Raw genomic sequence first — 25,236 nt, 5'->3', positions numbered from 1 at the left:
GGAGTGAGGCATCCGACAGGGGTTCATTAGGAGACTCAAAAAGCAGCTTAACTGATGGGCCACTATCACTTCATGCAGATGTCTTAGCAACAGTGTGGGTGATTCTGAAATTGCATATTTTAAATACACCAAAAAAAAAGGTAACTGAACCTCTCAATTAATCATGTGGAGGAAGGAGGCGAAAGCACTCGCAGCATGAAAGCATTACAGCAACACCTCTTCATATCAAATTAATTAAATTATAATCACAAAGGGTGATAAATACTGAAAAAATCAGGTAGTGTTTATGACCATCCTGAACATAAGCTAGCCTATTCCAAACCCTGGCCTAACCTTGCCAAGCACATACCCTACACTGTGCAATTAATATAAAATCTTGTAATTACCATCCCTCACTGTACTATAAAGAACAATATTACAACAAAAAATTCTGAGGATAAATAGCTCATCTCTGCTAATCATTAGATTCCTCGTCCTTCAGTATCAGACACCCAAGGTCAACAATTACCAAAGAAGGAGTGAAAACCAGTCTTGAAAATTTTACAATCAAATAAAAGTAATTGATTGCACATAGAACTACAAACCGGTCGAAATATAAACAAATTCATCACATTGCTGGTCTGCCAATATTTTTATTTTTTGCTATTATGAATACAATTTCCCAGAAGCAAAGAAAATCACGCATGATTCTTAGTCATTTCTTTCTTTATTAAAGTTTACCCATCAAGATCTTAGTTTTTACAACCTACAAACAGATTGTAACTTTCAAACTCGTGTTTTGTTAATGATTTAGTTTACACACCTCCACAAGCAATGTATCTTTTCAAACTAACGAAGGAACAAATACCAATAAAAAACACATAGTATAAATAAAAGTTAAACAAAAAGAAAAACATATCCAAAGCAACAAAAATAGTAGCTGCTCAACATGAAGAGATTCCACTCACTTTTATGTATCAACCTATCAAAAATATGTACAGTGACTACAAAATATGAAAAGGATAATTTGTCCAATATAGCTGACCAATATAAAATTACCAAACTATATTTTCTTCTTACTTAGCAAGCAACAGCATCCCTTAAATCAATCTACACTTTAGAATTTTCACTGGCAAGCATTAACACCCCTCAGGGCAATAATATGTAATAACTCAGAAGAATGGCTTGACTACCTTACAAACATAAAAGCCAAATATGCATCTGATTACTGTTTGGAAGCTTGAGTAATAGAGATTCACAAGAGATGTAAACTAGTTTAGCGTATGTATGTGACAGGATAAGAACAAGAGCAGTTGAAAGACTAGGGAGATGCCCATACTTACTGGAAAGGTCGTCATCATACGGCAATTCCTCATTGCTTAGGTCCATGTTAGCTGCCTGGGCAAGACTCATCCGTCCAGGTGAGGTCATGGACTTGTTATTACTGGGGAAGACATACTTATGCCTCTTTCCTCCTTTGCTGGGCTTTAAACCAGCAGCTTTGGCAGTCTTCATTAAGGTCTTCTTTGCAAAGCCCCTGTAAGATACCAAATGGAAAATGTAGTAATGCTAATGATGACGGTCTTCATACACAGTCGACCGCTGGTATTTGCGGGGGATGCGTACCACTATCCCCTGGGAATGGCTCAAATCCGAGAATACTTAAAACCCCCCTAAAAATGCTCATCTGCCTATTTTAGTGGTCAAAACACCAAAAAACCCTCTAAAAATGCTTATACCTAAATATTTTAATAGTTTTATCACAAAAAGTGCATTTAGTCATGAAAATGATGTGAAAATACAGTAATTTGTAAACATTTCTCTATGAAAAATACCGCAAATAGGTGAATTTTCCGCAAATAATGTGTATATATGTTCCACAGTGGAATCCGCTAATAAGTGAAACTGCACATCCGAAACTGTGAATAGGCAGGGGTCCACTTAATACAATAATTAGTTAGGAACAATTTCTAAGTATAACCCTAAGGATGCAAGTATCATCCCAAAACTCTGAGGTAATTTTATTCTGCATACTAATAATAAAAAGACCAGTGGCAAGAGGGCTAGCCAGGGGATTAGACAACCACAAGGATACCTAATCTCTATCTTATCTAAATTAATAATTGAAGATTTCACTGAAAAAATTCACACTGAAATGAGTTTCCACAAATGGCTGTCAAATGACATACCTAAGTGTTCCATAACCAGGTTTATCCTTTGGTTGTCGACTTGGAGTTGCGGGAACATGATTCTGACCAGCAAAGGCAAACAGCTGATTGATGGTAGGTGGGTGACGTAATCGGTTGATTAATTTCCTCATAGTTTCTATGCTTTCTTGAGAAACTTCTTCATCGAAGGCTACCTTAATTAACTGTGAAAAAGAAAAAGCATTTTCTTTCAGAGCAGTAAATATATTTAGGCATATAAATTAGATAATGAGCTATGATGAGGGATTTTACTGTGTACCTTGAAATAACAGTCAATAGTTTCATATCAAAACTGTAAGACCTATGTTTTTTATCATTCTTCCACCTCCCTGTTATTGCTCATCTTGAAGAGATATGTTTTCTCAAGCTCTAATACCCAAGCTAACTTTATGTATGATAACAATGCATGTACATCAAGATAGCAGCAAGTGCTATCAGTACCTAGGTGAATTTCTACCTACATATTCCACAATATCCAAGAAATAGTGAATGCCTTATTTTTCAATATATATTTATAGCATATTACCCAGGAACAAATACTACTTCAGCTGACCACCTAATTCACAGGAATGGTTATTCATGGTTCATCAATAATTATTTGGAATATTTCTGAATTTTTGCAGCCATCTGCATAATTCAGCAAAAAATTCACAGACCAAAAGTTGAGGAGACCATATATGTAAAAAAAGAAATAGTCTAGTTTTTCACAAAGCATGGGTTCCATATAAACCCATTAACCATATCTCATTTCCCTAAAAAAAACCCTAGTTGCACCAGGATGGTTGTATCAGGAAAACAGAAGCGACCATGGCAAATGCCTGGATCCTCATACGGCAACACCTCATTTTTTCAGTGTTCTTGATATCATGAAAGGTCACCTTCATACCATACTCTTCACATACTGTTGACAAAGGCAACATTTTCAGCAATAAACATAGTCTAATTTTCATACACGATGCATAGGGATTTCAAAGTTATACCCTTATATGAGCATCAAGTTATTTGCCAGAAGCAATACAGTATACATCATGTTATTCACTGAAGTACAAAAACAATTCAGGATGCCCTAACAAAATGAAAACACAAAAAGATGGCTGTAAGACAACAAAGACAATGGAACTTGACAACATTGGCAACAGCCAGTAGTAGAGTGCAACATATGCACTGGCAGATGTAAAAAGCACCAAACATGATGATACCTGTATAGCACCCAAACACCAGAAATAAAATTGACTTAGTCTGATTACATTCAAGGATTCAGCCTAAAAATTACTGCACCCATCCTGTCATACAGCATTACAAGATATTCCAAAGAGCTGCATATATATTCTGGAACACTGTCATTATGTATTATACTAAATGCTGTGATAATGAATGTCAAGATAAGAGACCTTCCTGTTTTACTTTACCAAAAATCATCATCTCTCAGCCACTCCCAAAGGCTAATGTGACCCACCTGTTTTTAAATATGCCTGGTGCACACTGCGTGCAACGTCAAAAGGAAACAAATTAATATACCTAGGTGGACATCACGTTCAACTTCAAAGGGGAACAAATAAATATGCCTAGGTGTACAGTACATTCAACATCAAAAGGGAAGAAATGAACCGAGAAAGCCTAAGTTACATAACTTTAGAAGTATGAAGTCCAGAAAGGGAAACACCTGCTTAATGAACTGGTTAACTAGCAAATACGACTTACCTGGAAAGTATTGGATCTTATCTGGAGACCCTCATTGAGCCACTGATCCATTGGCCCAGGGTGCTGATTAGCTGGAACCCGCTTCTCTCTTGTTATGGACGAGACAGGCATTGACCTCACCACAACCTGCTCGCAAGCTTTAGAGAAAATGATGATTTCACTACTATTTACTGAACTTCACATTACTATTACTGTATGTACGAAAAATATTATTCAGAGTAATAACTACAAACAAGAATGCATCTTGTGATAATTGTATATTGGAATTTTCCTAACTTACCATAAGGATCTGTGGGGAGACCTTTGAATATTAGCCGGTAGTTAGTAAGGAACAGTGCTCCTTCAGCTGGCAATAACATTGGGCCGCCAACATTACCACCTGTCGACTCTTCCCTGCCATCAGGTAACAGATATACTCGAAGACCCTCGTACATCACTTCTTCACCCGGTATCAACGATGGCAGCAAAATCTTGGGCTATAATTAAATAAGATAACTTTTAGAATTTACAAGGCATAATTATACAAAAAAATATACTCTAATAACAAAAATATAAACAATATAGGACACATTAATGGTTACCCTCAAAAACAGACCTGATATGAATACAGAATATTCAAAGTAAGGCCTTCATCTAGGTTATCAAATATGAGATCCTCACTATCCAAAAGTAGCATCACTCAAGTATCAGTGAAACAATTCGCAACAGGGTTGTAACAAGAAGCTTTTTATTTCACTGCCAGGTTCTGGTTAAGTTAATTGTCTATCTATCCAGGTGAAGAATGCTCAAGTGTGTTACCAAAACCAGTGAGTGCAAAGTCCTTAGCCAATAATGGAGGGATTATTTCTACTGCTATGATTAAAGCAGAATGAAGAGGGAGAAGTTAAAATATTTTACTAATATCCTGCTAGCTCTTGGTTTACTGCACTGGGAGTTTTTCTGTTTTTCCTGATTTAATTCTTTCTAACTTAGCAAGTCTGGAAATCTACAACACATCTTACGAGCTAAAGCTCATTGACTTGATACATTTAGCATTACCCTCAAGTCAGAACTTTCTGTTAAACTGCATAAAATGTCACAGTCGACGCCCGGTATTCGCAAGGGATACATACCACTAGCCCCCGCGAATAGCTCAACTCTGCGAACACTTAAAACCCCTCTAAAAACACTTATAACTGCCTATTTTGATAGTTCAAAACACCAAAAAACCCTCTACAAATTCTTACACCTGAATATTTTAATATCTTTATTACAAAAAGTGCATTTAGTCACGAAAATGATATGAATATACAGTAATTTGTGAATATTTCTCTATAAAATAATAGGTGAATTTTCTGCGAATAATGTGTATATATGTGAGAAATCTGCAAATAAGTGAGGCCACGAATCTGGAACCGCGAATAGGCGGGGTCGACTGTACATGAAAGAATTAATGAAAGGCAAATTTCAATTGCAAATATAACATCTCATATATCAAGTCTTTCAAATTATTATTAATGTCTTTCACATGACCACTAAATTTCAAAAGATCTTTATCACTACCAAATAACACAAAAACTGCATTAATTAACAATGCAACTACAGAATGGCAAATAATGTTTTTCATGGGTTTATAAGTATCAATAAAATAGTCCCCTTTCATACAACATAAAAGTGCTGCAATTAATAAAGCATCTACAATTTTGCAAATGGGTGATAACATCACAGATTTGAGAGGACAAATATACATAAAACTAAACTTTTAACATCTTAACTTTCCTTAAAAAATCTTTGGCAATTTTATCATAATCACAGTGGCTAAGTCATATGGAAAACATTGAAACTGCAGACAAACAATCAACCTGTAAGTCACCCAGAACTTCCTGGGAGGACGTTAATACAAACCATACCAAATTCATTACAAAAATTTATCTAACTATAATTTTTTCAATCACCACTGAATAAAGCAGGATAAAAGAGAGTTGATGTGTTACTGCAAGACTGAACCATGATATAATTAACTATAATCCAAAGACTGTACACCGTTATCAATCTACAGTTATGTAAAAATAACTGTTAAAAGAATTTTTCAGTTTAGAAGACTAGAATGGTGACTACACATTACACAAAATTTGTTTCTTGTCTTGCATTAACAATCATGAACAATCTGAAGGCCCACAAGTATTTTTTTAACTGGCACCCTACTGAAGACACCGGTGAGATTATGAAAGTAAGGAGTTGAAAATAAAATGTCCAGTACACAAGAATGTGAGCCAGTCTTGCACCCAAAAAAAACAACACGTCAAAAACCCAACATGAAAGCCATTACTTAAAAAGTGCACCATTTTACTCTCACCTGACCATATGCAATTTCTGTGTACCTGGGGTCAGGTTTGTAAGTGCCATCAACACTCTGTCTATATTCTGCACAACGCAGGAATATGCTAGACTACAGGAACCAAAAAAAAATTTTCGTTAATCGGGAATACAGCTGTAAATAGCCAATTGCTTGGAACTCCAAGTCCCCTCAACTATTTACATAGTAAACATGCGGTACATCAAATTTAACTCAAACTTCGCACCTAGTTTTTCCAGTAAAATGGTACAGTACTTGTACTCGTTCTCGAACTGGCAAACTCGTTATGCCAAATTTTTTTTTTAATGATTACAGGATGAAACAAAATAAAAAAGAAAATAGTTTTCAGAGCATAACAAATTTCCGCATTTTTTCTAAGATCAGAAAAACAAGTCTTTACAAACATTTGACTGCATAGCACACTAATATCAGAATGTAACTTTCGGCTGAAGAAATGGAAATCTCACTAATATAATTTTAGCAGAGGCATGAAAAAACATTATGACATTAAAATATAGCCCCTCAATAAGGTAACATTCCTTAACAATGTAATATGTACTGTATATGGAAAAGGAAAACAACTATGAAATAAATCATACCTCATAAATTTGTATGAAATCCCCAAATTAAATAAGTTCTTGGGTCAACAAACAAATAAAGTGTTATAATGTAATTCAAAACATAATAAAGTGAAGAAATATAAGGGTATTACCTTCTGTATTGGTGGTAGACGTTTGGATTCTTTATGCACAGCATCTAGCATTTCTACATGCATGGCTACAACTCCAGGAATCATCTGGTGTAGTGATTTGATATGCTCCTCTGTTAAAAAAAGAACATTATCAGCTAATTTCTGCCAACACAAAAAATTAGTTAAAAAGTAATCCCACTCCAATACATGAGAAAAGTTAACAGCTTAAACCAAAAATCCTTTATTATTTACTAAATGACAATACATTAAATTTCTTTAAGCTACTTCCCTGACATTTTCCTGAGTAAGAGATTGATTGCATGGTAGATTAACTGAAACATTTGTCCCAATTCTCAACTCTTACCTGTGACATTTCCTTCAGTGCAAACTTTATCTACAAATCGGGAAACAAAGCGAACAACACTGGCCTCTCGATCACTTTGCTCCTGGTCTTCGAACCCTGATTCAGCATCTAGACTATCACTTTCAGCCATGCTAAAGATAAAAAGAAATCCAATAAATTTTCACACTTACATAGTATACAAAATCTTGTACAATTCTATGCAACAAGGAATTTAAAAACTAATATGCACAGTAACACAAGATCATTTCATTTTTAAGATAACAAAAGGTGCGAGGCTGATTTAGATCAAGCAGGAATTGTACTAGGCATTACTGTAAATGGGTTGAACAGCCTGATATGGACCTCTGGTAAGTTCAAGGAAGATCCTAAACTACTACCTGGCCCTAAGTCCTAGTTTTCATACCATTTTTGTCAACTTAATCCTACAGTAAAAGTTAATTGTATGAAATGATGACGAGGATGAAGACACTAGTGATCCACCTCCAACCATGATGATAATGCCTTACATTGTGTGTGTGTGTGTGTGTGTGTGTGTGATTATAATACAGCAAGGACTACATCAGCATGTTTGTGCTGCACCTCCATTTCCTTAATCATCAATGTCATTCAATATCACTGAGCCACAGTGTGAAAGACTTGAAAGGCAATAGATATTTACCTGTCCCTACATGTATGAGTGGTATTTGAAAGAATTAAGTTTACTGAACTGGCACTGCATTTCATAAAATGTTATAACTTACACATGACATACATCTGTACAATATAAAACCTTAAACTATATACTGTACCATATTACAGAAGTCTCTCTCTCATCCTATTTTGCTGACAAACTTTACAAAGAAAGGTGTATTGTATTGTACTGTATCATATATAATTTGATATATAATCAACCATTCAAATTAAATATCAGTAAGGCTTGTGTGGGGAGGGGGGGAGGGCACTCAACCACTCAAATTTTTGGGACAGCTGTATTGATATGTTCTTCTGCAATGTCAGTCTTCACCTGTCATTATGTTATAGTTTTGCTTACAATATCCTAAATTTTCTTGCGATACAATATGTACATACTGAACTTCTTTGTGAGCAATAAAACTTAAACCACCATAATTTTCAATTTAATCTAGTATCGATCTATTTGTTCAGGTGGGAACTATGCAAACAAACTGTGATTCAAATTACATGATTCCAAGTACTGGTCCATTCTGCAGTTTCAATTACTACTTTCTTTCAAGTTCTGGTTTCAAAAGAGTATTAGAGCTTCTTCGTATCACCTTTACACTCACGATTCTTCCTTCATATTCTACTAACACTGTGAATACTTGAGTTATGATACAGGAATTTGTCTAAGATAAATTTATTGCATGTGTCCTTTCAAGTGAAGACATACTGCCTCGTACAATTTCAGGATCCCCTTTGCACTGGAGTAGTCAACAGGATGATCTGACTACACTGCTCTCCCAAGAATAGTTACCCACCAAATTTTAAAAAATATATGTATTTTATGCATAAATATTACATTTAATTACACACTCACCTGTTTGTTATGCTATTACTGGCTGTATCTCGTTCGTTATAAGTTCTTCGGTGAACAGCAGCATTAACATCTATCGGAACTCTCAGGAAAACCATTCTGTTTGCATAATGAATGGCTTGGGAATACAGTGTCGACTCCTCTTGCTCTACTAATTCTCGTTGTTTCTCTAAAGAAAAATTTAAATCAGAAGCAGTTTATTAAACAGATTTCTTGTTATATCAACACTCATAGGCTGGCACTTTGTAAAAAACTGGCCTTCAGAAAGCTGCATTCTATACGGAAGCAGTATTTTCCAAAATTTATTCAACCCTCTTTCCCTAAAAATGAATACATTTCAATCATTTAAAAACAAATCTAATTGTACACAATTTGATAACTTGATACCTGCACATATGTCAGGCTTTTCTCATGTCACCATTTCTATCATAGCTTTACTAATGTATTTCTGAGATAATGGCATTGGGGGACAAGGTCATATGCACACAAAAATTGGATCACTAACCCAACTGACTGATAAATTTCTCTTGTACTTGAAACAATCCAGTTTAATACAAGTACCAGCAAAACGTGTCAAATTACGTAACCTTTAACTCCTAGCATGCAAGCTTCTCTCTAAAACTCAATAAAAAAAAAATTATGGAATGCTTCCTAACAAATTATCTTCAAGTAAAATAGTAATTTCAATTAAACAAGATTTGAAATATTTACTCCATCAAAAATAGAGTCTTCCTTACTTAATTCAATACTGTGCCAAAGTCGCATTTGTTCTGCTGCTATCTCCAGTGCTGATGATTCCTGAGGTCTGATGAAAGACAATCTCCCTTCTTTCCAAGAGACTGTTTCTAACGGCTGTTCGAAGGAAGCAGATATAAAAGTGTTATTTAAAGACAACAATTTCATACAAGATTTCCATTAGAACTTAAATTATAGTTACACAATACACTAAACTACATTTTAATTGTTTTGAGTCCTTACATCTCTGGGATTAACAGGGCTGAGTGCAGTCTCCTTTATCAGAGGAGAATCTGAGCATATGGATGTACGGCTTGTTTGCTGAGATCTCTCTGAATAGAGGCTCTTGATTTCTTTCTGTACATCTTGATAAAACGAAGCTTCCCAGAATTGCTGATTTCCCCAGACTGGATGGTCCTAAAGAAATATACAGAAAAAAACAAAAATACAAATGGCAGCAGTTGCAAGTTTTCCACATTTTTTTTTTTCTAACAATCTGTTTTCATTTTCATAACATCTACTAATAAGAGCTAAATACACATCAACCATACCTGTATGCACGTATAAGCAAACTGAATAACTCCAGTGCAAAGTTTTCGACAAAATGCTGTTGAGAGTGGTAGCAAAGCTGCAGCTACACCATGTTCATCCATTGGAGAGTCATCCTGCAAACAAATGGAGACAATGAAAAATCAAACATTCTTTGTAGCAATAACTGCATAGAAACTTGTTTACAGTTTTAAAGGTTCTTGGAAACCCCTTCAAACCTCATCTTTACTGATTCCTGTCTTATGCTTTTCATCCCCACCTATTGATCTCTTCCTACCTAGATATTCTACATCTTTAACTTGGTCCTGTTTCCACCTCGCTTAGATGAATCCTTTGAGTAAGCCCTGACAGGTCAATCACAAGGTGTCCTGGATAGGAAACTGGTGGTTGTAAAAATGTATTCAATTTCTTGACCTTTAGGTAAAAGAATTAGACTGTGTGCTCTGATGTAAGTTTATAATGCATACCTATTTACTTAAGACCTAAATCTATGAATATTTTCCATGAATGATTTTGGAATGGCAAAACAATTCAGTGTAAATATAAAGGAAACAAATACAGGCAGTCCTCGGTTATTGGAGGGGATTCCATTCTGAGGGTGTGATGATAACCGAAAATTGCCGCTAACCGAAAATCGGTGATTTTTGGGCTTCTTCAGCAATTTTCGAGGCTTATCAGCACTGAAAAGCACCGATTTTCGGTTACTGGCGCTTCTGTTAGGTATGTATCAGCGCCAATAACCAATTATCGGTACCCATAAGCTGAAATTGGCGATTTTCAGTGCCGAAAATTGCCGATTTTCATCGCTAGACAACCCCTGTAAAACCGGATCGCCGTTAACTGAGCCCACTGTTAACCAGGGACTGCCTGTACTGATAATAATTATACTGTAGTGACTTTTAAGTATATGCTGAACAATAAAATTCTTGGAGCAGTACAATACCTTAAGAATCCATCAGGTAACTTACCTGTAGAGCGCAATTCATGAGACGAACCACCAGATCAAACTGCTGGTGTTCAAGCACAGCCTTGTTGCCTAGAACATGATGACTAAGTTCGGTACATAGCGCCAGGCGAGCAGCTTTGCTTTTGAGAGCTCGTAGAACAGCAGGAAATGTTTTACGAGCATCACTAATTTTATTTTCAAATATACAATTAACGCAGTTCCTCATAACCTAGAACAGTCAAAATTACATTAACTAACGCAGTTCCTCATAACCTAGAACAGTCAAAATTACATTAACTAGTATAGTACAGTGAAAACATTAATAAGAAGTCTATAGCAATTGATAAAAAAAAAACTCAGTTTATTCCCTACAACTGAAAACATATCCTTTACAAACAATCTGTCACTAAAGTATATGTAGGTTGGTTAAGGTCAACAATTGTCTTGACATGATGTAAGAGTGAAGCCTACCTCTAATCTTCTGGCAGAACTAGATACCAGCCCTCGACCAGACTGCAGACTAGAGATATGGGGTCCCATTGGTACTATTCTTGGTTGACCGGCTTTCTGGGGTATTCTGAATTCAAGAAAAATTATATCCCTAAATACCTTCAAAATTATATTCCACAGAAACTGACATATTCAAGCTTTAAATAACTAAATACATAAAACTATACTGGAAAAAAAATGACATTTTAATAAGTTGAAAAAATAGCAGCACACACTGCTACATTGTACAGTGACTCGCTGAAGTTTTTGCAACACTTCATTCTCAAGCTAAAAACAATTGTTTAAACATATATTTAACAACTATATCATGAAGGCATGCAAAGCTTCTGTGAAGACATCCTTGATAGTGGGCAGCTTATGGCAAGAAGTACCATCTTTTTTTTTCTTTGCTGACGCCAAACTTTCCAAGTGAAAATGGCCTATTGCTTAAAATGAATAACTATGCACTGAACTTACTTTACTTTTTTGGCAGTGCCTTCATCAATGATACTCTGAACCTGCTGAGTATCAATGTGCGGGAAGACTGGTTGATGGATACGGGTAAAAGAACCTTCAGTGGGTTTTGGGATCTTAGCAACAAATGGCTGTGGGTTAGGGTTCTCGTTGCTATATAGTTGTTGAGCAAGTTCCTGGAATAATCACACAATTTGCTTATACAGGATATCTGATGCACCAACACCACAATGCATCAGTCAGTTTTAGAGTATGTAATAAATTTGATATGCAAGAATTTTGATATGACATTTACTACACATTAATATGGTTCAGTTACAAACAACAATATGTAGTTCACACTGAGCAGTTGAATGTTTCCTACGTCAACCAAACTACTGTATATAATTCATAATCTAAACAGCTCTTTTGTAGCTAAAGCATTTCAGTAAGGATCCACAAATTCAAATTTCACAAACAACACAGTACATTAACCCTCAAAGATATGGACCTCACTAATAATCATTTTGTAAAGATCTGGACATAGATTTCTTAAGGATCAGGATTTTGCAGAGATTCCAACAAGGATTGCATAACAACCTGGACAGTTATTTTTCAAAACCAAAGATTATTAAGCAAAAAGACATTCAGATAAGGAAAAACTAATAGATGAGACCGAGCTTGAAAATAAAAAATATAATACTAAATAGTAAATAATAATTTTTTAAAATTTAACGATACCAGTAGGCTGAAATAAATTTCTATCTCACATCTGCGATCAACCCAGAACTCATAAGGAAAAGATGATGGTGCTATATCCCTCATATTTCACTTAAAGTCTTCAGTATGATGCCAATATGAGGTAAAACTCAATAATCATAATAATACAGTATTAATAGTATTGATAAACTTTTCAGGAAAATCTTTAAAACATTCATGAAAACCCACTGCATTTTGCCAAGTTCACAGGACACAGAACTTTACCTGAATATGGACTAGAAGCATTCGACTATCATGCTGTTCGAGGCGCAGTTGGTCCCCAATGTTGGAATAAAGATCATCCCATAAATCACAGACTCGCCATGGAGGACCTCTTTCCGTAACAAATGTAGTGAAGAACATACAATCTAAAACTTTTCCTACAAATTCATTGTCCACCATCCCTCGGTTGCCAAGAAAAGAGGCCTGAAAAACGATGAGAGTGATGTGCTTTACAATTACATAAAAAGATATAAAGATATAAAGAACTGAAAACTGCCCAAACATTGCTTAAATCCAGAAAATAAATGATCCTGCATGAGCTTCTAACCATAACTTTACTTTACACACATGTGATCTGATCATTTCACTCAAAAAAAAACATCCAACATGCACAACATACCTTATGAAATGTGATAACTGGTCTTGGATGTATTCTGATGATGGTCAGACAAGAACGGTATCCCTGCAAGAGTTCAGCAAACATCCGCATGAATACTGATCGAATCTCCTTATCTACCATGATGTGTGGGGATGCTCTTATTCCAGCACTTGAGGGAAAGGCATTGTCTGCAGTGTTGAGATCAGGGTGAAGGACCTGCAAATCAAGATAACGGAGAGAGCTGTGTTTGGCGAGATGTACTGTTTTATTTTCACATGCTTTTTCGTTAGGATTTCTACATGAAAAACATGGAAGGACCTATTTTCTGCAATCTTGAAACAAAACTTCAGAAAATAATGTTGAGTATAAATGTGCCATTCCAATATGTAAGAAGTACTTTAAACTGCCAAGTACGTTCTTATCAATTTTACAACTTAAACCACTACATTTAAAATACAGCAGTTGTATGTAATATTTTTCAACCTTATGACTGTAATTAGTAGTAAAGAATTAAAAATCTATCCCAACCACAATGCAGAATAATCATAAGAGGAAAGGAACAGAAAAAAAATTCTGCACAAACACAAACACACATACGCAAAAACTTACCCTAGAGAGCGCAGCATGGGTCTGAGACCAAAAGGGCTCAGGTAGGAGTGAAACTGTGAGACTTTCGGGAACACGAATAGCTCCACCATCTAAGTCTGCTACAATTACATCCATCTGTGTTGCAAATTATACAATATATTACGTCACATCCACATAAAGCCATATTTTAATGAAAAGATAATTTTATCAAGTACTGTACACACAAAATGAAAAATCTCTGAACAGATACAAATAACCACAGTCTCACTTTGTCAGTTCACTTTATGATATAACACCAAAGAATACTAACCAGTTCAGCAATATCATGTTGAAGGGAAGAATGAACTCCCATAATGAAAGGAGTAGGAGTCGAAAGAACTTCAACTAAGGAGGTTGGAAGAATTGGAATGTAAACATGGGAGTACCTGCAAAATAATAGCATAATTATAGTTAACTATTCTTTAAGTCAGCATTATGTTCCTTGCAATATGCATAACCCCAACACTAACTAAAGCAAAACTTAATGCAGGCTTCAAACTGTTCATCACTACTGGCTATACAATATCATCATCATTGCCACTGACTTTACGTCCTCTTTGTATAGTTAAACGTCTCGTGAGATCTAATCACAATACTTTATTTTTCTGCCACTTCCATAATCATGAACTTACCTCAAAACAGTCTTTGAAAAATCATACACAAAACTGATATTGGAAGGTAGTCAATAAATAATAAACAAATTTCTGAGTATTTAGTGCCTTCCTCTAAACTTGTCAATAAACTAAAATGTTGCTGAGCTATGAGATTTGACAAAATTCAGATTAGCAAATAATTAATCCATATTTTACAAAACCCCATTAACATAACGAGCTTCTCATGAAACTAATATACTAATATTCATTAAATCCTTTTGGAGTAAAAGAGCAGACAACGATTTTATTAATTATACAGAATTTGTAACAGACCAATGCTTACCCTATTTTCATAATATATAAAAGCATTCCTTGAATTACATGTAAATATACACAAACTTTAATCAACATATTATCATAATTTATCTGCTTAATTTCAGTCACCTTAGACTGTCACCAGACAATGGCATCATTTAAATTCAATCTTCTCTTTCACCAATATGTGTACACAATACAAAGTAGGGTTACAAATTTTAATGTAACCATTAAATTGGTAGCTTAAACGATAGTTTTCTGAAATAATATAAAACTTACTTAAAAGGGTACAGAAGAGCTTTCAAAGCATGGCACGATTCGGTGAGTCTGCTATAGGACTGACTATGAAACAGAGGAATCTTGTGTGGACAGACTAGACAGAGAATAGAATCAGCTTATTTTGATACTGAAAAAGGATGGTGCTTTAGTTTCGGTAAATAAATATTTTTTCCTTAACATTACCAAGTACAGTTTTTGTACGACTTACTGACAAAATTCTTTTAGCAAGTCCAGTAATCTGGGCTTTGTGGCAAAGTATCTAACATTTTCTTTCATAAATCAATTACTGTCACTGCCAAATAGCTTTAATTTGGGGCCTATCGAGGTCATTTAAACAACTGATGTGTTTTAATATAGTGAGGTGTCATGACTGAGTATAACATATATTTCATCAGAATTCTATTTTGAATTTATTAGAATGATAAACTGCAAAAAATGCATTTCAATGCATAGTGATTAACAAAAAATCCACTTTCAAAAATATAATTTTCTCTTATGTCCTCATTCAAGTGAATGAAAACTCTTTCTTAATACATCCTACCCTTCACTAGCTTATAGTAACCTATCCTTGCTTATAGTAACCTATCCTTCTCACCTAAAAGATTTCATAGCCCTCACAATACTAATTTTTCATAATTTTACTACAGAATATAGTTTATCCAGAATACTGAATCAAAACTCAACATTGTATGTCTGCTTCACAGAAAGTTCTTATTAAAGGACACAAAAAAAATTATAACTAATGAGAAAGCATAAAAAAATATGCAAATAGTATAAAAAAAACAGAGCAACTCAAATGGGGGTTACAGGGTGACAGAAAGTTCCTTGAACACTGCCTACTATTTGCCATGTAAGGCACTACAGAAAATTTGCCTCCTATAAAGGGTTGCTCGGTCAGAACAATTAACATGAAAGGTAAAAATTTTTTGTCAAGCACAAAATTTGCAACTCAGCACCAAAGAAATTGTAGCTGACAAGATGAGAATGCTTCTAGTTCACAACTAATCAATATGAGATATTATAACAAAAGTTTTTTATACAAACCCATTAAGCAATCAAGAAAATATATGAAAAATTAACTGTTTTGTCATCCCAACTCTATTTTGTTTTAAACAGTATCTTCTTAGCTATTACTACAAGTTCTCATATTTGCATCTATGTTGCTACCCTAAAAGAAGTCTCTTATCTTCCCCTTACATTAAACAATTTCCTGTAATGTAAAACCATTCTGTCAACAAAAAATTTTTCAAAGTGGTAATGTGAAGATCTGAAAAATTTGCAGAAAATAAAGAACTCAAAACTCAGATCCTACATACCAGTACAGCATAACTAATGCAATTTAAATATTCACATACAGTAATATTAAACAGGAAGCTACAGTACTTCCATTCATAAAAATATAAAATCTCATAACTTACCTAACTGATTGAAGAGACTAAGGACGGTGGTACTAGTAACAGGCAGTGTTGGAGAGGCAGGAGGTTGAAGAGCTTGTCTGTCACCTGCACCTATACTGAACCGAACCTGAAAACAAATTGGCATTAAAATATATTACCAGTCCAGTAAATCGTTTCCTTTTCCTCAATGTTGTGGAAAGTGTGTATCACCCAAGATGGATATTCCATCTTGCTTGAAACAAGGTTCATGTTACAGCCTTGAATATACTTTACTATTTTACAATGAAATATGAACAATCAACAGTTAGTTCAAGACCATGTGACATTCTTACCTGCGGTCCTCCTGGAGGTGGCACTTGAACGTAACCAACCATGTTGCCAATAAGTGTCTCCATGCTCACCCCCAACCCCTCCATATATACCGTGTAAACAATACCCATACAATTCTGAAATGAAAAGTGTCAGCTTGAGGTTTCACACTGTTTCCGCTTACCAGTTTGCCTGACAAAGCTGTTAAGCTAAGCTATAAACTGCAAGGTTTAATCAGAAAATAGCATCGAGTTGACAAGGCTAGTAAATAGATTCACTCTTGCGTGGGAAACAACTGAATATACAAATGGGAAACAAACAACTGAAGATAAAAAGTTGAAGTGTGCTTAAATATTACTTTCGAAACTTTAGACAATCATGACTAGTGCATGACATCACTTGAATTTTGAGAAATTCAACATTTACAGAGTTTCACTGATTAAGAGTTTTATTAGACTTTCACAAGGGTATGTATAGCTGTATCCTTATTATGACTGAGTCCAGTAGCTTCTGATTATTTCATTTCTTGATTTCCATTTGTGGGGTCATTTACCCGAACTTTCCTTGATTTAAACACTTACACACAAACACAAACACACACACACACATTCTCTCTCTCTCTCTCTCTCTCTCTCTCTCAATAATTTCTCTAAAGTTTTAAACATGTTAAACATAAATCCACTTTCATGAGGCCCAATACCTGTTATTCATTAGAAGAAATTTCTAGTTGTAGTTACTGGGCTAATTTTTATCATTTACTTCTTTGATAAATTACTTTTCAGACTTCTTGCGGCTTTCATCCGTGACTGCATGCACCTATACTGTACAGTATTTCAAGGTGCAAGTGATGTCTTTGCAGCGTTCATTGAGATGGTATGATTTTTTCTTCTCTTTCATTGTCATTTACAAGCTGTTAAGGCTTTCTTTAATGCTGGTTCACAAACTCATTCATTCTCTTTTTTTATTCAATTAGGCTATTTGTGATGATATTAGCTTCAATATATTTATTTCAATGAATTTTCAATTTCTAAGCTAGGATTCAAAGTAAAAAAAGTCAAAAAACAATTTAAACAGCTGATAATACTGTGAAATAAATCAATGAAATTCACTTTATAACTGTATGTACATTTACACACTGAATCAGACTTACCCTAAAGGTCTCAAAATAGTCGAGGGTGGAGATAAGAACGAGGCACTTTGGAGCATACATAATCGAGTGATGAGTAATAAGGTTGACAGGGTGTCCCATGGTGCGCACTCCACCATTGCTAAGCTCCAAGCCATCTTCTTCCTGAAAATTATAAGAAAAGTAAGTTAACTTTAGATCGGCCTTCTACTGGGCTTTCTAACAACTTGCAAATCCTTTCAAAGTAAGTACAGTAAGCATAACTTCTACATTTTCTTTCATGCATTCAATATATAAATAATATATTCCATAACAATGCAAATTTAGTGCTTACAAATTAAGTTTTCATAACAATATTCATTTCTCATACAAAGAAATCAACTGCATCAAATCTAAATTGAAGCTGTGCTGTCCCCACAAGTTACTGAGGGCTTCGGCACCTGTGGACCAATCATTCAAAAGTAAGTATGCTACTCATGCTATTGCATAGATCACATCTGACACAGAAAAATGGGAAGGCAAATGCTGCATTTAATATATGACTGATGAGTTTGGGGATACATAATGACATCTTAAATTATAAGAAATTTTTCATGGCATACCCATCCCTCATATTGAACCCATAACACAATTTAGGCAGAAGCGCAAGCAGTCAAAGTTCCTAGCATTTGCACAGGACAATGGATACACTGAATCACCTGAGGAGGTAACAGAATAGATCACAAATAATGTATCCTCCAAGTTCTTATGCAGTAATTCAAGTAGTTGAACTCCCATTGAGTAAGGCAAGTAGCTGGAATATACTTTTTCCATTTACAGTACAGTACAGTTGAGCTGTAGATGCTCATAACCCCAGAAGTCTGTCTCTTAAGAATGAGAGGTCCAAAAGTAGCCAGTCTTCAAGGCTTTAGGATCCAACTACCACTCAAATGGCAAAAACCTGTTCCCTTCTCTTGAAACTGGATGCAATAACATTTCATCTTCCTAAAACAACCCTTAGGAATGAGGTGCTGGGGAAGATGACTCCTGGAGCTCAAAGGACCAAGGGAATATCGTTTTTAGCTTTGGTATGTCACAACAGTAAGAAATTAGCTTACATTAAATTTTTCTCCTTGGCTCTCAAGTACTGTACAGCATAGCCTACATGATACTCAACAGTGGACCAATGTTTTTACTAACAAACCTACCCTTTTGACATAACAATGTAGGTATCTGTTTCCATGACAATTTTTTCATATAGCTCATACAAACCTTTTTATGATTCTTTTCTGCTTAGTATTTGCACTATGAACAAACTGCTGCCTTGCTCTCCTAAACAACTTCTTTCAACATGGGTAGTAGCATACTGTATAGTGCATATGTGGAAAAAATTATTTAAAAACACCTTTGTTTCACTGCAAGTTTATGTAATCCTTAGACATTTTCTTTATGGTTTTGCATATTAAGCCTTCAAGTCTCATACATCCTAATTCTGTACCTCACATCCTGTATTCAAAACACTATAACAAGTTTAACTGAAATGCATTAGGACATGTACCTCATCAGTAGGTTTACTGGGAGTTATAGAAGCAGCCTCATTGAAGCATAGAACGGCACAGTAATGACGGTTGGCATCAATGTCTGTCAGCACCGAAACAAAGAATTTCGGCTCTTGTCTTTCCGTAGATAATGTCCACCCTTGTGGTTGACAGAACTAAAAGAAAAAAAAAAGAAAATTTAGGCACTATGATGAAAGGAAAACCTCAAAGTCTAGTAAAATAACATTCAATTGTAAATGATATCTCAAATCAGTAGTACAACAGATATTAACTCTACAACTAAAAATCTGCTAGCAACTGTTAAGACAATACGCCAAGAATGCCATGTAGTGGAAAATTTAATACATATTCATATGCCACACAACATTCTACAGAATACTGATCCTTAAAATACTACAACTTCTTAACAGTTCAAGAAGAAAATACAACTACAGTAGCCTCCTGAAATTTTATGGTATAATACAGACAACATTCATCCTTAACATTGTACAGCATACATACCAGTTCCAGGCCCTCAATAAAAGGGGTATCTGGCCAGTCCCGCTCAGGGAAACGCTGGATGATTCTTCCGCTGCCAATCCCATTCCCTGTAATGTGAAGAAGTCTAAAGTTGCACATTTTCTCTACATACACTTCTTTTATGTTCTATTTCATGAGCCTACCAAATTCTATGCATTCAGTACTAGGAAGATGCCCATACAAATTTTTTATGACTTTTTTTTTTCAAGAGCATAATGAATTTTATATAAATTGTACTAGCAAGCCATCAATAGAAAATTCTGGCAAGAATGTTATCATCTCTAAAATTCCCTACGGTGTACAATATTGTACTTGCAATTAATGAGAATCCTATAAGCAATAACAAAATCATACTGTATCCACAAATTATGCATAGTTCATTACACTGAAACTGCACCTAGTCTCGAGCAAATACCCTCCAGGAAACACCATTCTTTTGAAGCCACTGGACAAGTTACTCAGTGGCTAATTCTACTTTTCTTCCTGCATGCCACAGAATTTCTCCCCATTTTCTTCCCCTTCATTTCCACCTTTTTTTATACCTTGTGAGCCACATTTTGTTATGAGATACAAGATCACATTTTCCTTCTTCATTTTATTTACACTGACACTTTGTAAGCATTCCAATCTTTCAAATGTCATTTTCCCTTAAATCAAAATTCCTTAAGCAAATCATGAGCAAGTTCATTCTTCTTTCAGTCATTTCTACAAATTTCATTTCCTGAGTCAGTTATATTTATAGCCGTCAAACTACCACTTGCCACAACCTCAAATTATCCTTCAATCTTCCAAACCTTCAACTTTCCCATTTTAAGATCCCTCACCTTTATTCTTTTTTAACCAGTTTTATTTGGTTGAATACAAAATATACAAAAAGTATTTTCCTTATTACTACATCTAACAACTGTCAACTGCTCTAGCTGTAAAAAAAACTTTTATTATAGGCCACAATAAGGGCGAGTTTTCCTTTTTTTTCCTAATGATTTTGCTTTCAAACTCCTCAACATACTCAACAAGTACGGTATAAGAAGTTTAGTTGATAGTGCATGTTCTTCAGGTTTTATTTAATTCATCATAAACATAAGTGACAAGCTCAAAATACTTTCAACTTGCAATCCATGCTTCAAAAGGATAGGCTGTCCATATATGAGTACGAGGAAAAGCAGCATAATATACAGATAAAAAAAAAATTATCAAATCCATGTGATATACATGTATGGGCATACAATTGTTTTAACAATAAAACCATGTGATATACATGTATGGGCATACAATTGTTTTAACAATAAAACCATGTGATATACATGTATGGGCATACAATTGTTTTAACAATAAAAAATAGTTTCCAAAATAACAAGCATCAACATCCATAACCCTGCCAGGATGACTTGTTCTACTGGTTTGTAGTCCTAGACAAAACCCGTGGTACTGGACAGTATGACAAGGGTAGAGTCATATCAGAATATGGAAGCTGGAACTCTACAAACTGAGCATCAAATCCAAAGGTGCAGGCATTAAGTGAAAGTGGAAGTTCCCCACTGATATATCCATAACTTTTGAAAGATGACCCAATAGGATATCTCCCAATTCAGGCTAAAATTACACTGTCAAAATTGCAGTTGCTGTCGTCAGGAAAAAGGACACAATGCCACCAGATACCCACATGCGAGAATATATTAATAATGGCAGAACAAAAGATGCGAAAGCTGAGGCATAAATACATTAAGGATGTGGCAGAAATAGCTATCCCTTCTGAAAGATGAGCCAATGGGATATCTCCCGGCGCTGGTTAAAATCACAGTTACTGTTGATTGGAAAATTCATACGGTACCACCCGATAAACAAATGAGAGAACATTTGATTAACAGCAGAACAAAGAACCTGAAGGATGTGGCCTGTAGTGTCACTATACAAAGTGAATCAGTGTGTGATAACGGTACATGATCAGATAATCAGTGTGATATTAGTTTAGTCGAGTTTAGCCCATTCACCACTGACTGCTCAGAGTCATGAATCCATTCTAAATCTCTGTTAATATTAATAATTTTGTATTGGAGGCAACTAAACTAATTTATTCTAAAATTCAATCACTAGATCACACTACCACAACAAGGATTCCAAAACACTATCCTGTGGAGCATTGGTTACGATAGATCTAGAACCACTATAAATTCAAGAACTCCTTCCTCCTTGAGTCACTTTAAACAGTCAAACACTCCAGTAAGTTTATACATTGGCTGACCTTTATCCTTAAACAAATCAACGGAAAGGCTAAAGTCATTCTAAACGAGTCTGGACTCATATTCACTGTTGCAGTTGTTCTGAACATAACTATTCAAAGATATATAAAAGGAGCACCATAAGGTACCCCACACATCCTGTAAGCTTACTGGTTGCAATGTAAATGTCTACAGTTAAGTACTTAGCAAGGGCCTAAGACAAATTCTTCAGTAACCTTTAAGAGCACCAGATGAACAAATAGCATATTGGTCCGCAATTGTTGCAACATTTTAACATGGAATCCTTAGGAACAGATGCAGTATATTAAATGTTCATCCCATCAAGATAATACCATTTAAAAGGGAAAAAAATTAGAATAACTGTATTTTTAGAGAAAGCACCTGAAAGACATTTCAAAAGTTTTGGGGAAGACTCAGCTGCACCTTTGCCAACCCATCTTACAAAGGTTATCTTTGATTCTTTTGTTATACACCGAATGAAATGCATTTGTTAAGTTGTGACAAAATACTGTGCAGCAAGAAGAGGAAAATCAAGCGAAGATAACTTAGCCTCAAGGTCTTTAGGATGTAGTTCTGCTTTGTCCACAGGGTTACTTAATATATTCCAGCATAACCTATATGGAAGAGTCTTTTCATTCATCATCCTCAACACTTCTGGCAAATTTTCCCTTTACCATGTTACACTTCTAATAAATTCTCTCCTGTCTCTTTCCTCTTGCTCATTTTCTGCTTGAACTCCTGTCTAACACAAGTCTTCATCTATACCTTTTCTCCATTATCATCTGAACTTTCCCAGCTACTTAATTTACTGGTATTTTACCCTTCTCATCGCATGATCAGATCAGATCAATCTCAGGTCTGTATCAGTTTTCAGCAGGACAAGAAGTCATGACAACTTTGGAGTGGGGCCACTACAGCTTCTATCACAACAGATATGGAATCCTCTTCTATCCACCAAATGCATCTACTTGTACCTCTTTTCAAAGGTAGATCCCTTTGCCTTTGACCAATATTCCACCAGACAGTAGAGATGACATACTAATCAACATTTTATGAAAACAAATGCGTGAAGCATCAACCACTTTCAAATCCTCAGAGTGAGGCCTGCAGGTTTTATGCCAATATACGTGAATACAGTCTCAGGAAAAACAGGAATTCCAGTTCATTACAGTGTACCCAATAAAACACATCTCAATGCACAAAAACTCACACTAACCAATTTTGTAAATTGAAGATGCTCACAAACAAACTAGAACACTACCAAAATGGGAACCTCTAAGATTACAGTCTAAGAACCAGATGATAGTTCGAAGATAGGAAAAAAGATAGCAGGGCCTTTACTCCTCAGACTCAGTAACAAACCAGCATTCTGTACCAATTACCATGCCCGGAAAATAGAGCCATGTTAATCAGTATCATATACTGGATATTACATGGAGCAATGGAGTATGTACATGGATTAACAATTTATTTCTTAACTGCTACGAGATATTTTTGTCATGTTCCTACTATTACCCAATCTATGATTAATAAAGCAATGGGACTTGTTTGTTACTGGCTCATTCTCATTCATTTCAAGTGGAGGATTTCTCCCCATAACATCGCTTTTATGAAAAGGTATGGCCCTTTTGTCCTCACAGTGCTTGGCATTGAAACTTACTTTATTCATTTTCCATCCGTTAGTTCCAGTCAGCTTCCTACCTAAGGATAATTGGTGACCGTAGTCTACTGCATGTTATTTATACCTTTAAGTATCCTAGTTTCTATCAAGTGACCTCTTAACCAATGCTTTTCTACAGAGCACAAATGAGGCATTCTAGCTTCCTGTAGTTTCTAAGATGTCTGACCAAGGGTACTAGAGTGGTTGCCCTTGCTGGTATTTCTTCTAATCTTTTTATTTTCTTACTGTGGAATGGTGCCCAGGACAGGATACTGTAAGTGGGGTCTAACTAGTGCATTAGATAAGGTGAAAACCATTTCCTTTTTCCTTTAAAATTAAATTGATGCTGTAACCTATAATTTTCTGGGCTTTATTTTTATGAGCTTTCAAGTCACTCCAGATGATGACTCCTAAATCCTTCTCTCGATGGTAATTATGTTCTTGCTAAGCAGGTTACTTGTAGGTATTCTTGTTTTTATAAATATGCGAATGAATGCATATGCCTCTTCCTGACCTTTCATCTATTTTCTCCAGGTCTTTTTGTAACTGTTTTAATGCTGTATCATTATCAGCAAGGATACACGTTTCTGTCTTCAGCTAACCAGATTGCTTCGCTGGTTATCCCTAATTCCACGTCATTCCATAGATTACAAAGAGCAAAGGACCAAGCAAGTAACTCTTAGGTACACCACTGCAGGAATTTTTGCTGAGAATGTCATAATGATGAGAACTCTTTTTCGTTACTACATTTGGTTAATCTTCTATGCTGTTTACAACTTCACATATTATAGTTATAGACCTCTTACTTTGCATTAATCTTCTTATATGGCCCCTAGTCAAACAGCTTCTGGAAATCCTGATAGAGTACCGTACATCAATTGTATTTTCTGAGAGAGAGAGAGAGAGAGAGAGAGAGAGAGAGAGATACTGTGTTAACTGCCAGTAAACATTACATATTCTGATGATCCATGTAAGAGATGGAGTCATAAGAGATGACTGCAAAATATATATAGAGTAAAAGATTTTTGTGAGTGAGATGTACTACATAATATGAGCAAATGGAGAAGAGAGGTAGATGATGTGCCAATTTTTCAGTATAAGACAACCCTTAGAAGAAAAATAGGATATTCCACTATCTTTGGGACACAATGGATTATAAAACAGGTATTCACTTGGCATAATAAAGGTAGCAGCAGCTATAAATTCCTCTAATTCTTCATTGGCCGGCTGGAGAATCGAACGCGGGCCTAGGAGAGTGCTAGCCGAGTACAATATTGACCCATCCAATGAGGA

General features: G+C 35.3%; 1 protein-coding gene across 1 annotated transcript in view; it reads right to left on the bottom strand.

Annotated features, from left to right (window-relative positions):
• The window catches only part of Sbf (SET domain binding factor), a 67,845-nt gene that overhangs the window by 31,877 nt on the left and 10,732 nt on the right, over nt 1–25,236 (bottom strand). The window contains exons 2-25 of the mRNA XM_067107637.1: nt 20,026–20,111; nt 19,524–19,679; nt 18,011–18,151; nt 16,884–16,997; nt 16,573–16,678; nt 15,988–15,990; nt 15,155–15,269; nt 14,239–14,353; nt 13,950–14,063; nt 13,362–13,556; nt 12,965–13,165; nt 12,005–12,177; nt 11,510–11,615; nt 11,061–11,267; nt 10,095–10,208; nt 9,787–9,960; nt 9,546–9,660; nt 8,812–8,977; nt 7,278–7,408; nt 6,935–7,044; nt 4,168–4,363; nt 3,888–4,024; nt 2,169–2,350; nt 1,323–1,516 (exon numbers count right to left, since the gene is read on the bottom strand). Of these exons, the coding sequence (XP_066963738.1) occupies nt 1,323–1,516; nt 2,169–2,350; nt 3,888–4,024; nt 4,168–4,363; nt 6,935–7,044; nt 7,278–7,408; nt 8,812–8,977; nt 9,546–9,660; nt 9,787–9,960; nt 10,095–10,208; nt 11,061–11,267; nt 11,510–11,615; nt 12,005–12,177; nt 12,965–13,165; nt 13,362–13,556; nt 13,950–14,063; nt 14,239–14,353; nt 15,155–15,269; nt 15,988–15,990; nt 16,573–16,678; nt 16,884–16,997; nt 18,011–18,151; nt 19,524–19,679; nt 20,026–20,111 (3,351 nt within the window). The remainder of the gene's footprint in view (nt 1–1,322; nt 1,517–2,168; nt 2,351–3,887; nt 4,025–4,167; nt 4,364–6,934; nt 7,045–7,277; nt 7,409–8,811; nt 8,978–9,545; nt 9,661–9,786; nt 9,961–10,094; nt 10,209–11,060; nt 11,268–11,509; nt 11,616–12,004; nt 12,178–12,964; nt 13,166–13,361; nt 13,557–13,949; nt 14,064–14,238; nt 14,354–15,154; nt 15,270–15,987; nt 15,991–16,572; nt 16,679–16,883; nt 16,998–18,010; nt 18,152–19,523; nt 19,680–20,025; nt 20,112–25,236) is intronic.

This window comes from Macrobrachium rosenbergii, chromosome 8 (assembly GCF_040412425.1).
Source record: "Macrobrachium rosenbergii isolate ZJJX-2024 chromosome 8, ASM4041242v1, whole genome shotgun sequence".
NCBI classification, from domain to species: domain Eukaryota; kingdom Metazoa; phylum Arthropoda; class Malacostraca; order Decapoda; family Palaemonidae; genus Macrobrachium; species Macrobrachium rosenbergii.
This window is presented reverse-complemented; position numbering and strand designations above follow the sequence as displayed.